Source organism: Pan paniscus, chromosome 2, assembly GCF_029289425.2.
Source record: "Pan paniscus chromosome 2, NHGRI_mPanPan1-v2.0_pri, whole genome shotgun sequence".
In the NCBI taxonomy this organism is placed as follows: domain Eukaryota; kingdom Metazoa; phylum Chordata; class Mammalia; order Primates; family Hominidae; genus Pan; species Pan paniscus.
In genome coordinates, this window is record NC_085926.1 from 106175495 (window position 1) to 106189555 (window position 14061).

Sequence of the window (14061 nt, forward strand, 5' to 3'; positions counted from 1 at the left end):
GTATAACACTTGTCACTCCTCATGTTTGGTGTGTGCGTGTGTGTGTCTTGTTTTGTTTTGTTTTGAGACAGGGTCTCGCTCTGTCACCCAGGTTGGAGTGCAGTGGCATGATCTTGGCTCACTGCAGCCTCCGCCTCCAGGGTTTAAGTGATTCTCCTGCCTCAACCTCCCAAGTAGCTAGGACTACAGGCATGCACCACCATGCCTGGCTGATTTTTGTATTTTTAGTAGAGATGGGGTTTCACCATGTTGGCCAAGCTAGTCTTGAAATTCTGGCCTCAAGTGATCCACCTACCATGGCCCTCAAAGTGCTGGGGCTAGAGGCGTGAGTCACTGCACTCGGCCTCGTGTTTTTATTTTATTTTTGTGCCTTATTATTTGTTATTGTGATCCATGTGGAGTTAATTTGGGTGTAATGTATGAGGGAGGAATCCAGCCTTTTCTACAAATGGATTAGCCTATTATCTCTTCACCATTTAATTGAACAGTTCAGTTTTCCTCACTGATTTGCATTGCTTCATATACTAACATGACCACATATTTGTATTATTTTATAGATTCTATACTACTTTGTTAATTTCTGTGTATATTTTCAGACTTATAAAAAGTTGCATCAATATCACACAAAAAATTTCCATATACCCTTCATTCAGACACCACTTCCAAATGTTCTCATCTTACATAACTTTGGGCTAATTATGAATAAAGGGGTACAATGTTTCTATCTGAATGCTGAGATTTGGGAAACTTTTCACATTTTTCTTTATACTCTTTTGTTGTTTCATTTTTTAAAAAATCCCACAGAACATATTTTACTTTAAAAAAGAATAAAGTTTTTTCAATAAGCAGGTAAAAATAAAATTTGATTAACTTCCAAAAACTAGCTGGTACAGGTGGTATGCTGTAGGAGTCTGAATAAGAAAGACAAGTATGTTTTAATGCAATAATGAGTTTTAAGTTTAGCCTAACAAGAATGTATGGGATATAGACAGGCAGAAAAGAGACAAGCCAAGTGTTTACAGTGAGGAAAACGGCATAAGCCAAAAAACTGAAATAGGAATGAATATAACTTGTGAAGATCAAAATGAGAAAAGAGTCTAGGGGCTTAAAAAGGTGAATACTGGGGAGGAAAAAAGAGTTAAGTACATTGTGAAAGAACTTCAAATCTAAGGTAAGGAATATGAATTTTGTCCTCCAGCCAAAAAAGAAGCCAAGAAGTTATAGGCAAGGTGCAATTACTGTATTTATTAATATTTATCCAACAACTATTTACTTAGTGCCCACTATGTTCCACATACTGTTACAGTCCAGGAATAGTGACTAAAACAATAATCCTCACGAATAAAACATGCTAGTTATGTTTTATAGATTTATGGGTTTTTGTAGATTTTTGGGTTGGCTGTGGGACTAAATGGGGCAAGGTGATAAGGGAAGTGTCACTTAGGAGATAGAAGAGATAGAATTTGAGCTGAACCTTGAACATTTGAGTCAGGTAGAGAGACAGTGGGAAGGTATTTTAGAAAAGAGACAATAGGAAAGAGAAGCATTGGATGGGAGCAGATATGCTCACAAGGTGTTTGAAAGCCTATGAGGGCACCCATTTAACTGGAATAAAGGGTTTGTAGAAGAAAATGAGGTTAGCTGTGTAGACAACAGTCAAATTGCTAAGGGTCTTGAAAGCCAGATCAAAATTTTATTGCTCTACACTCTATATAAATGGACCTGTAGGCAATGAAAGCCATCAATCATTGAATTCAGAATGACCTGTAATAGCCATGTTTCAGTAAGTCAGACAGAGTAGCAGGGTGAAAAATATTGTGACAAAGAGTGGGGGTGGGATTGAAAGAGGAAGACCAAAGACTATTTAGAGCATTACTGTCATATAATCCAGACAGGCGATGAAAAGAACACGGCCTTGCAAGACAGCTGAAGGGATGGATATGGGAGATGTTTCAAAGGCAGCATCCACGTGTCTTAATGACTACCGAGATGGCCTGGGTAAAGATGAATCAGACATATATTCAAAGCACTAACATTGCCAGGGGTAAGTGGTAAGTGGTGATGAGGGTTTGAGAGATGGGTGGGTTTAAAAAATACAAAGTTATAGAAGACTGAAAAAATGTATATAGTCTGGTACCCATTTAATATATTGAATTATATAATAAATATCTGCTACTAGTGTTGATGGAAGGAACTATAACCTACCTATTTATAGAATGACAGCTCTCAAATAATATCTAAAAAAATCGTTATATTACTTTTCATCAGATCTCCTTGAGTCATTTCTGTAGGGGAGATCTTGTGTGACAGCAAATTTAGTCTAGTGGGCCTTCAATAATAATCCACGTGACAGATTATGAAAATAAAGCCATGACATCACCAGGGCTTCCCAATTTACATAGAAATGCAAGCTTCTTGATAACTTATATCCTATGTAAGTATCTTACTCAAAAATACTCATGACAATCTAGGGACTTTTTGTATTGAGGGACTGGGGCTTTTCCTAGTCTTCTATGGCACATAAGAATGTTGAGAACTAATTCCAGTTTCTAGGAAAGGTAAAAAATTATACAAAATAAGAAATGCATGAAGCCCATACTCTATGCCAGCACAATGTCAGGTACTGTCCACAGGTTAGGTTATAATAATCTCAAAACAAGACTGGGTAGAATTATTTGTGCCCCATTCCCAGATAAGAAAGCAGAGTCATAGAAGTTAATTAACTTGCTATGGTCATGTGGCGAGTGACACAGAGTCAGGAATTCATCTCGGGCTGCTATTTCTGCCATTGAATCTACCTTGAAGGTATGGACTCAGATCTGGAAGGGACCTTGAAAAGTCCTTGCTTCCTACTTTTTGCTAGGCCCACAATGAAACCAAGAAGAAAATAAAGATCTCTCTTATTTCAAAAGTGGGTTGAAAAGCTACACTGAAGATCAAGCAAAACTGTCTTTTACACCCAGCAAGAAGTGCCATTTGAGCCTCCACTGAGCAGTGAGAAGCAGAGCTTTTTTCTCTAGCCCACATTTCCTATTCACCTCCAGATGTAAAACTGATAGGGGTGGTAAGGGTTAGTTACCACAGAAATAAAAGCATTTACTCAGTCATAATGTGTCCCATCACACTCAAACATGTGGCATTTTAATTTCTCCTGTGAAATACCAACCATAGACTTCTCTCATAACACAGATAGGAGGCCTAACACTCAACTGTTTTAGGAAAGCAGAGGAAAAAAACATTCTCCTTAAGCAGGAATCAAAAATTAATGGCAACTGATAGGGCAAGCTGTACATAGAACAGTTTTTCCTCCTAGATTACTCAGTAAGAATATTTTATCTAAAAGAAAAACATAAAACATATGTAAAATTTAAAAAATTAAAGTATTTAAGATATTAACCAAAAAAGATCCATCTTCTTCCTCTCTTTGATTACAATACTGCAGTTTTGCCTAGATGAAACTCTAAACTAAATCTGAAATGACATTTTTACTCTAAGACCATATTTTTACTTCTTTTCAGCATTTGCCTTTTAAGCTAAAAAGTCTCTCATTCTTACTTGGTATAATGAATTTCTTGCTAAGTAATTAAAAACCAATTGTGTTTAAACCTTTTGAGATACTTGGTTTTACACTGTGTAACTCAGGATTTGGTTTCCAAAACCTCAAATTTAGCATCTCAAGAAAGAATAGTATCTATGGCATGTATGAAAAAATGTTTTGAAATGAAGTGATGGGCATTTAAAAATAGAATTCAGAGAGTGCACAGCTCCCTCTCCTCTTTTTTTCACTGGGGGAGGAGAATGACACATCTGCATTATGCTGCCAGAAGGCTGTTGCCATGATTCTGTTGAGTTTCACAAGGGTGAAGGGAGATACAAAGACTACTCATAATTACGGCATAGCCACTGTGAACATGCAAGCAGTGCCCAACTGACATATGCAAATTAGAAATGGAAATGACTAGCACACCTTGCTACCACCTCATCACTAGAGTCTTCCTTTCCTGCTCCCACTCCCTACAGTGCTGAATATTCTACTATACTTCTAAACATCACAGGCCCAGCCCAACTGTCAGAACTTTAATTCAGCACCAGTATCCTTTCTCATGGCCACTCTTAGGGTAGCTTTGGCTAAATTTCAGATTTCAAGAACACTCAGGAATCAGAGGGACATAAAGAACGTGGAATTCTGTGGACTGGCCTTGAAGCCTAATATCCATTCGTAATGCTTTCCTTCTAAGAAAAGCTATCTGAAAATTCAAGTAATTAAATTACAAATGAAATGGTGGAAGATGAAGCAATGCCTCATTAATTGCAGTTGTTGGCAAAATCATAATTGGGGTAAGGGAATTAGAGGGGAAAATCACACAGAATGACTTTAAATATATTTTTTAAACCTCAAATAAATGTTCTGAAAAGCAACTCATTCCAAAACAAACCAATGTCATTGTTATAAGCATTCATCATCAGTAGGAGGAACATATCTTTTTCAGTGTTCATGAAACTACTGCTGTGTCATGATCCACTTAGGCAGACATTTAAAATTTAGTCAATGGGCAGATGGTGTCTCTTTACAAATTCTTCAAGTTAGCAGTTACAGGCTTCAACTATGCTGTGGTAGTTAGGAAGATGGGTCACCAGGACCTCTTTCAAGGAAGATCTTGCTGCTGAGCTTCAGAGAATGTGGCCAGCAGACAGTCTCCTGCTGTCAGCTTCCGCAGAGAGCCATTTCACCTGGAGTATGCCCTTCCCAGGGCAACTGGCCTCCAGGGGGTGAGCTAAGCAGGCAACTCTTGACTCTACCAGGTTGGCCAATCTTTGTCAGGCCCGTATCGCAGCATGACTTCTCCCTCTGCCCAATCCTGCTTTCCTCTCCCTTCCTTTCACATGTGTCTATTTCTAATAAACAACTTGCACTCCAAACTGTCTCAGTGTTTGCATCCAGAGAACACAACCTGCTTATGACATGTCTTTTTCATTTGCATTCTCACTTCATTTTACTGCAAATCTCAGGAATATGCTTGTGTAGGTCCAACTCTTGGGATTATCATGATACTTAAAGAGCATGCTTCTCAAGGTCTAGACTTCACTTTATTTAATGAAAGGAAGGAATATAGGTAATTTCTCCCTGCATTAGCCCACATGGTACACAGAAGAGGATATGATTATTGTCAGTAAGTTCTTTTCTCTATGAAAATTGCCTATGAAACCATAAGTACAAAAATAGCACATATTCAGGCATGTATTCATACAATATTATTGATTATTGAGCAACTCCTACATACAAGACACTGGTGAAAAAAGCAGTGAAAAAGCTCCTGCTCCAGCAGAGTTTGCATTCCAGTGGTTGCGACAGAAACAATAAATCAGTAATTAATAAATATAATGCAATACCAGGGTCTGTGAGGAAAAATAAAGTAGGGTGGGTGAGAGGACAGAGAATGATTGGAGGAGCATCTTATTGTTTTAAAACCATAGACAGGGAGAAAATGCTGCAATCCACACACGGCTGGGCTTGCACAGTCACATATACATTTAGAAAGTCACTTTCCTTGACAGTATGTATCGTTTTTGTTCTAGTGAAGAATTCATCATGCTCAACTTTCCTAAAATAATATTTCCTCTGCATTGTGAGTCCACCTGCTGCATGAGACATAAAATCTTAAATCTATGATACTAACCTATATAGCAATTTTGTCTTGGGGAAAGAGCAGCCCAAACCATCATAAGCTGTAGTCAGACACAGCTGTCTCAGGCAGATGGCTTTAGTGGGCAATATCATGAGTTTGCCAGATTTTTTAAAATATGAAAGGGTTTTCTGCCTCATTAGTACTCCATGGTTGACCATCCACAAACACCTGGTGTTCACTCTTCTTCCTCTTGTGGAAATACAACTATACATAGTCTTAGCTCTAAAGGAGTTATGTTATATAATTTTTGTCCAAAGAATCTAATACTTAGATAATTTACAAAAACACCATTTGGAAAAACCCTTCCTCATGTAGTTTGCGATGAAAAATTGAAATCAGGACCAATAAGGAACTGGTGTAGTGGCAGAAGCAAATTAATTTACTTTGCTCCTTCTCAGTACTCAAACTACTTTGTCCAGAAGGAATCCCAGGTGGCCTTCACAGTTCTCTGTTTACACCATCAATATAAGAATGAATAACACAAACAACAGTTTCTTTCCAAGAATAACTGTGTGCATCTCTACTTTGATTTTTCTTCTCACATTTGAGGAGCACTCGGTCATCATCATCTCCAACACACACATTAAGTAAACACCAACATTACTAATTACAACTTGCTAAAGGCAGGAATCAAAACATATCTACACCTTGTTCAACTCTTGTTATGAGGTAAAGCGGAAAAAGCAATAGACTTGGAGTTTGGAGATGCAGTTTAAATTCAGGTACTGTGATTTATTAGCTTCTTAAAAGATTAAACTGTCCCAAGGTTATAAATTTCAGTGTTTATATTTGTAAAATGGAGATAACATCTACCCAAATACTTTACAAGGTCAGTAAAGAAATGTGTTTTAAAGTACTTGAAAACTACAAAACGATCTGCAAATGTAAGGTATTGATATAACTAGAGTTTAGATTTAAATTTTAACATATTATTCTGATATATTTTCAATTGATCAATAAAAAATACCTTCATTCATTTAAGAGGTTTTTATTCAGTACCTTCTGTGTTACACTACGGGGAATATTAAAAAGGATAGCTATCTCCGTTATCAAGGAGCTTACAAATCAGATTTCAGACGGGGAAATATGGAGGAAAGATGTGGTTTTGGTTTTTGCCAGTGCTGAGTACTTTCTATGTGACAGATATTATTATAGTGTTTTACACGTAGTAACTCTTTTAATTTTCAAAAACCCTATGACAAAGGTAAAGGTAATATTTTTATCTCATTTACAGCTTAAGAAGATGAGGCACAAGAAGTTTGGAAACTTGCCCAAATCTGGAATCCTAGTAAGTATTAGAGTCAAGTCACACACTGAGGCAAGTTGACCACAACGTTATATTACATCTCAAGTTGGGCAGAAAACACAGACACATATATGCATCATTAATAATAACTAATGAGGATTAATAACACTAAGGCATCAATGAGGATTAATAATACTAAGGCAGTATTGATGCCTTAGTATTATTAATCCTCATTATTATGATAAATACAAAGATCATCCTGGGGAGGGGTAGTCAAGGAAATCTTCATGATATGAAACCAAAACTAGATCCAAACTTGTCTTGAGGATTCATATAAGAAAAATTAAATAAAGGGCTAATAGAGCATTACTTTCCATATGTACTTTTTGAGGGTACAGTAGGTATATATCCTTGATTAATATATAACCTATTATATAATATATAAATTATAACATATTATATAATATACAAAATATTATAGCATATAATATATATTTATATATTAATTAATTTAACATATATTTATATAACATATTTATTATATATTAATATATTTATAATACATAATTATATATTTATATATTATTTATAATATATAAATATATTAAGTTTATAATATATAAATATATTATTTATATATAATATATTTATATATTATTATATATTATTGATATATATTAATATATTATTATATATTATTTATATATAATATATTAACATATGTATATGTTATATATTACTTATAAATAATATATTGTATATTATTTATAATGTATATTATATATATTTATATATATTATAATATATTATAAATATATTTATATATAAATAATATATATTGATATATAATATATATGGTGAATGTAAAAATATCATATATATCTGAAATATCTCATTGTATATGTACTTTTATAGACCAGATTTATTTCATAATTAAAACAGACTTAAAGCAATGTCTGATTACTTATTCATATACCTACCAGTCTTAATCCATTTTATTTAAAGAGCTACAATTTAAATATTTTCCTATAATCAAGATCATTAAATCTTGGCCTATTAAAATGGAAAATAACTTGAAATAGAATATTTGATGTCTTTTCATAATAAAAAATGTCACCAGGCAAATTATTTTCAGTCTGCATGAGTAGCACTATGTCAATTTTCCATGATACAGACAGAAGGCTGCCTCACTCACTCCTCTGGATTTTTATATTTGCTATAATTATAACATTTTATATATAGGAAAGCAATTTTGAGAGCTACTTTTGAAACAGCATACAAAACAATGGGCAACAACGGTTTCTACTCATTTAAATTTCCAGCAGAACATGTACATTGATTGCTTGTTGGTCCTGCATGTATCTGATGAAACTTACCAAGTGATATGTCTGGGCCTTTAAAACGTTGAGATCAATAAAGTTTTCTTCATTATCTGTCTCTTCTTCCTTAGAAAATAAATTTTTAAAAAATTATTAAAAATTATAATTAAAAATATATTTCCAGTTTCCACCTATATGCTATACTAAGCTATATTAAGCTTGATATAAAGACTAGTGTAGAAAAGGGTATTTAAAAGCCTAGTGAACATGTGCATAAAGTAGGGCACAATATTATTAACAGTTCATCTGTTTTTTGAGGTTTTGATGGTACTACTACTTAAATAGAACCATTTTTGTAGTCAATAAAGAAAGGAAAAAAACTGGGGGAGGGAAAGGAAGGGAGCCATTGCTACAGAACTACAGATAAATATAAAAACAGGGCAAGAAACAAACCCAAGTGGCTGGCATATTTGGTATAGAGGGAATTAATGGATATTTTTGAGCAATATAACTGAAATGGACAAAAATGAGAGGCTGACAGAGAATATTCTCATTTGCTCTGACCAATCACATTGATACATATTTTTGACATCTCATCTCTGGTATGTTCAAGCTTGATAAAATAATGGTTACCAGTACTGGTTGGTCCATGGTACTTAAATCTATTAAAAAGGATAGTATAGGTGGATGCCAAGCTAATCCTAATCTGCAGACCAATTGGATGTAGAGGGCAGGGGTAGAAAGTGACCCTTTGAGAGCCAACTCCCTCCCCAATATGCAGTAAATATGGAGTCTGAGCAGGTTCTATGAGCATGTAGGACAAAACATGAGCTCCCCTTTTCTTCATATGTCTTTGTGGTGACAAGTGCCATAGTAAGTAACAAAAATTTAACAAGGATATTTCAACCTTAAGGACACGATAATAAAGCCAATGGAACTGGGTCCTCAAGTCATGATTTTATAAGGAAAAAAGAGAATGTCAGTTGGTGAACACTTCCATATGTAGAACTATACAAAGCTGTAGTAGATTTCAAAGATAATTCTTAACTTCAACAATTTATAAATATGTAAGATACTGGTTCTCCAAGTATGGTTCTGAGAGCAGCAGTATCAGCATCACCTAGGTACTCCTTAGAATGCAAATTCTAAGGCTCTATCCCATATCTCCTCAGAAACTATGGGGGTTGGCCGGGCACGATGGCTCATGCTTGTAATCCCAGCACTTTGGGAGGCCGAGGCAGGCGAATCACGAGGTCAGGAGATCGAGACCATCCTGGCTAACACAGTGAAACCCTGTCTCTACTAAAAATACAAAAAATTAGCCGGGCGTGGTGGCGGGCGCCTGTAGTCCCAGCTACACGGGAGGCTGAGGCAGGAGAATAGCATGAACTCAGGAGGCGGAGCTTGCAATGAGCCGAGATTGTGCCACTGCACTCCAGCCTGGGCGACAGAGCGAGACTCCGTCTCAAAAGAAAAAAAAAAAAGCAACTATAGGGGTGGGGCAACTAAGGTAAGCTATGAGAACTATGCTAAACCTTGGAAAACCAGAAAGATTTTAGTAAAATAGTAAACAACATAAATGTAGATTCTATACACTCAAGTGACATTTACTTTTTTTAGAGTGGGGTAGTAGGACAGAAGTGCAGACAAAAGTGATCACTTTATATCTTAAAACTGAAGCAGAGGTATACACTTTTGACAAATGGCTTAGTCTAGTCTATGTTTGCACTAGTAAGAGTCTACTTAACAACCAGAGTAAATGATTCAAATGCCAATGACTCAATGCTCATGGGAGAAGAGACAAGTTTCTAATGCTTTTACAATAACCTGATCAGTACTGTTTACATAACCAATCAATAGATACTTGTTAAACTATACTGGACTGAACACCAATAGGTAAAAAGCTTTAATAGTAGTTACTGGAACGAATCAGCAACCAATATATGGTGCTGTTTCTCCTACAGCCAGGATTTACAGGTCCAGGAATCAAGGGGTGGAAATGGAGTGGAATCACTTGCTATTACCCCTAGCAGCCCACTAGCAAAATTCTTGCTTCCTGTTCCCATGACCTTATGCTTTGCTGGCATAGAGGTCTTAGTTCCAAAAGGAAGAATTCTTCAACCAGAAGATACAACAATGATTTGATTGAACAGAAATTAAGACTGCTACCTGGCCACTTTGGGCTCCTCATACCTCTGAATCAACATGGCAAAGAAGCCAATTACTGTACTGGCTGGCATGATTGATCCTATTAACAGGACACTGGACTACTCCAAAATGGAAGGAAGAGTATTCTAAAATACAGGAGATCCTTTAAGGCATGGTATTACCATGCCCTGTGACTAAAAATCAACAGAAAACTACAACAACCAAATCCAGGCAGGTCTACTTAATGGCCCAGACACTTCAGGAATAAACGTCTGAGTCACCCCACCAGGTAAAGAACTGAAACCAGCTGAGGTGCTTACTGAAGGCAAGGGGAATACAGAATAGGTAGTGAAAGATGGTAGTTATAAACACAAACTACAAGCATGTGACCAGTTACAGAAATGAGAATTGTGATTGTTATGAATATTTCCTAATTGTTATGAATATATTCGTATGTATTTTTGTTTTCTTTACTCTTATTCTTTACTCTTTTGTTATCATGTAACATAGATGTACTGACTTTATATCACACTATTTAAGTATTATTACTTTTAATATTATAATATTTAAGTGATATCAGGGAGAAGAGTAAATATCACTTATGGACTTTATCTCCTCTTGTGGAGAAGGAATTAGAGCAACATCTGTTGTATGCAGAGCAGTTACATTCTATTAGATGAAATTATAACCATGCTACGTATGGTCTTTATTTGAAGATTATGGTTTAAGAAGATGTACATGGATGGTAACTTGACAAGGGGTCGACTTTTGATGGTAAATTTTATGTGTCAATTTGACTGAGCCACAAGGTGCCTTGGTGTTAGTTAAACATTATTCAGAGTGTGTCTATGAGGGTGTTTCTGGATGCGAAAAATAATTGAATCAGTAGACTGAGTAAAGCAGGTTGCTATCACCAATGCGGATGGGCTTTATTCAATCCACTGAAGGGCTGAATAGAACAAAAAAGCTGAGAAAGAGAATGTATTATCTTTGCCTCATTGTCACTAAAGACATTAGTCTTCTCTTGCCTTCTGACTCAGACTGAAACAAACTATCAGCTCAGCTCTCGTGGTCCTCAGGCCTTCAGACTCAAACTGGGACTACCATCAGCTCTTCTGGGTCTCCGGCTTGATAGCTGCGGATCTTGGGACTTCTCAGCCTCCAGAACCATGTGAGCCAATTCCTTAGTCTTTTTCTATGTGTGTGTGTGTGTGTGTACCTCCTATTGGTTCTATTCCTCTGAAGAACTCAAACTAATTCATAGAAAAAGGATTAAGTTACTAAGTATTAAGAGAGCATTCAAGAGCAATTCAAATGTAAACAGGCTTAGAAAATTGTTTTGTAAACTATTAGAATACAATAGGATTCTAATCTCAGTAATTCAGAAGGCACTCAAAAATTTCCTACTATTTGTCTAATATGCCTTCTTAATTCTGACTGCCAATTACTATGGATATGATTACATACAATAGGTGGGAATATTTTGTGTTATGACCCCAACATATTTATAAAAATAATTATTAATGTGTCCTAACTTGATATGGGCAGTTCAAAATTAAAAGTTTCTAGTTTCTAGATGATTATAGCAGAACTTTGACTGTCAGAAATAATCTTTTTTTTTTTTTTTTTTTTTTTTTTTTTGAGACAGAGTCTCACTCTGTTGCCCAGGCCGGACTGCAGTGGTGCAATGTTGGCTCACTGCAACCTCCACCTCCCGGGTTCAAGCAATTCTCTTGCCTCAGTCTCCCGAGTAGCTGGGACTACAGGCACACACCACCATGCCTGTCTAATTTTTGTATTTTTGTAGAGATGGGGTTTCACCATGTTAGCCAGGCTAATCTCAAACTCCTACCCTCAAGTGATCTGCCCACCCCAGCCTCCCAAAGTGCTGGAATTACAGGTGTAAGCCACCACACCTGGCCAACCTTTACCATCCTTGAGCAATGCCACAAACTCAGACAACAGAATCATGTTATCCCACCATCAAAAGTCTTCTTGGTGGTGACCCAGTCCTCCTTAAAGAGAGGAGTAGAAGTAAAAGAGGGCTCCTTAGAATAATATGATGACAATAAAGAAGAAATTCAAGAGACTTGATGCAAGGGAATGAATAGCCTCAGGGCCAATCCCTTTGAGGAAGGCCTTCAGTTTGCTCTTATGATAGTAGAAGGTCTTTACCCTCATGGCTGGGAAGAAATGTGTGAAGAGGCTGCTTTCCAGTATATTTCTCTAAATTCACACCCCCAATAATGGTGCCTTGAACTTTAAAGGGTTCCTAGCTTTAAAATGAGCTATAGTTTCTAAATGTTATACAACGATGTGCTGACAGTTTGATTTTATGGTCAAATATTTAATGAGTATGTACTATGCACCAGGCCCTGCACAATAAGCTGGAGACACAACAATAAGAAAAATTACACATGGTTTCTGCGCTTGCAGATATTTTTCTCCTGACTAGTGGGTTTGTTTTTTTATTCCTCAGACTAGCAGTTCTTAGTGATATGCCTTTGAAGTTAAATGTTAATGTACTAGAACCAGGTATCTGTTCATAAACTATTCATAACTATTAAATAGTTATTAAGACGACAAGATGAGGGAATAAATAAGGTGAACAACTAGGAATATATGAGTACTTAATTTCTGAGCTTGAATGGAAAGATCTGTTACACAAAAAATAAAGCCTAAACTACTTTTCATGCCCAAAACAATCTGAACTTGGTCTGTCTTCCCAGTTAATCTTATGCCACCCTCCCCCTCACTTAGGAGCTCTGGCCCCAGTAGTTTTCTCTAAGTTCCTTGATCATGCTAAGTTTCTTTCTGCCTTCAAAGCTTTGGCACATGCTACACAGTCAGGGCCTTGGCCACTGCCTGCTACATAACAAGTACTCAGTAAGTATATGCGGAATGAATGAATATATCTTTGTCTTGACTTTTAAAATCCATCACATTAAAAAATATCTTTTAAACTGATAAGTTTTACCATGGTCTTTTTCCTTCTGTAAATGACAGTCATCTTTTTTTACATATATTAAATAATGTTTATTTACATTGCTGTTAAAAATACATGTTGAAAACCTTAAAAATACAAAGCATAGAAAACAATCATCCATAATTCTCCTACCCATAATTAATGCTAATATATTTATTTTTAACATATTTTACATAGTTAATGTTATATCAACATAAAATTTGGAATCATCTCAGTTAATTTTATAGCATATAGTATAAGTTACATTCCCATGTCAGTAACTTTGTATTTTTCTTTGTAAACTTTGTAAACATTTTTTGTAGAGACAGGGTCTTGCTCTGTCACCCAGGCTGTAGTGGAGTGGCATGATCACAGCTTACTGCACTTTCAAACTCTTGGGCTCAAGCGATCTTCCCACCTCAGCCTCCTGAGTAGTTAGGACTACAGGCATGCACCACCATGCCTGGCATTTTTTTCTTTTTGGTAGAGATGAGGACTCACTATAATGCCCAGGTTGGTCTCAAATTCCTGGCCTGAAGCAATCACCATGCCTGGCATTTTTTTCTTTTTTCCTTTTGGTAGAGATGAGGACTCACTCTATTGCCTAGGTTAGTCTCAAACTCCTGGCCTGAAGCAATCCTCCCACCGCCTCCTGAAGTGCTGGGATTACAGGTATGAGCCAGCATGCCCACCCAA

At 36.2% G+C, this 14061-nt stretch overlaps 1 protein-coding gene across 2 annotated transcripts in view; it reads right to left on the reverse strand.

Annotated features, from left to right (window-relative positions):
* Positions 1-14061, reverse strand: part of IFT57 (intraflagellar transport 57) — a 60279-nt gene that overhangs the window by 36127 nt on the left and 10091 nt on the right. For both annotated transcript variants that reach the window (XM_003825059.4, XM_063602887.1), the window contains one exon: positions 8310-8378. In XM_003825059.4, the coding sequence (XP_003825107.3) occupies positions 8310-8378 (69 nt within the window). The remainder of the gene's footprint in view (positions 1-8309; positions 8379-14061) is intronic.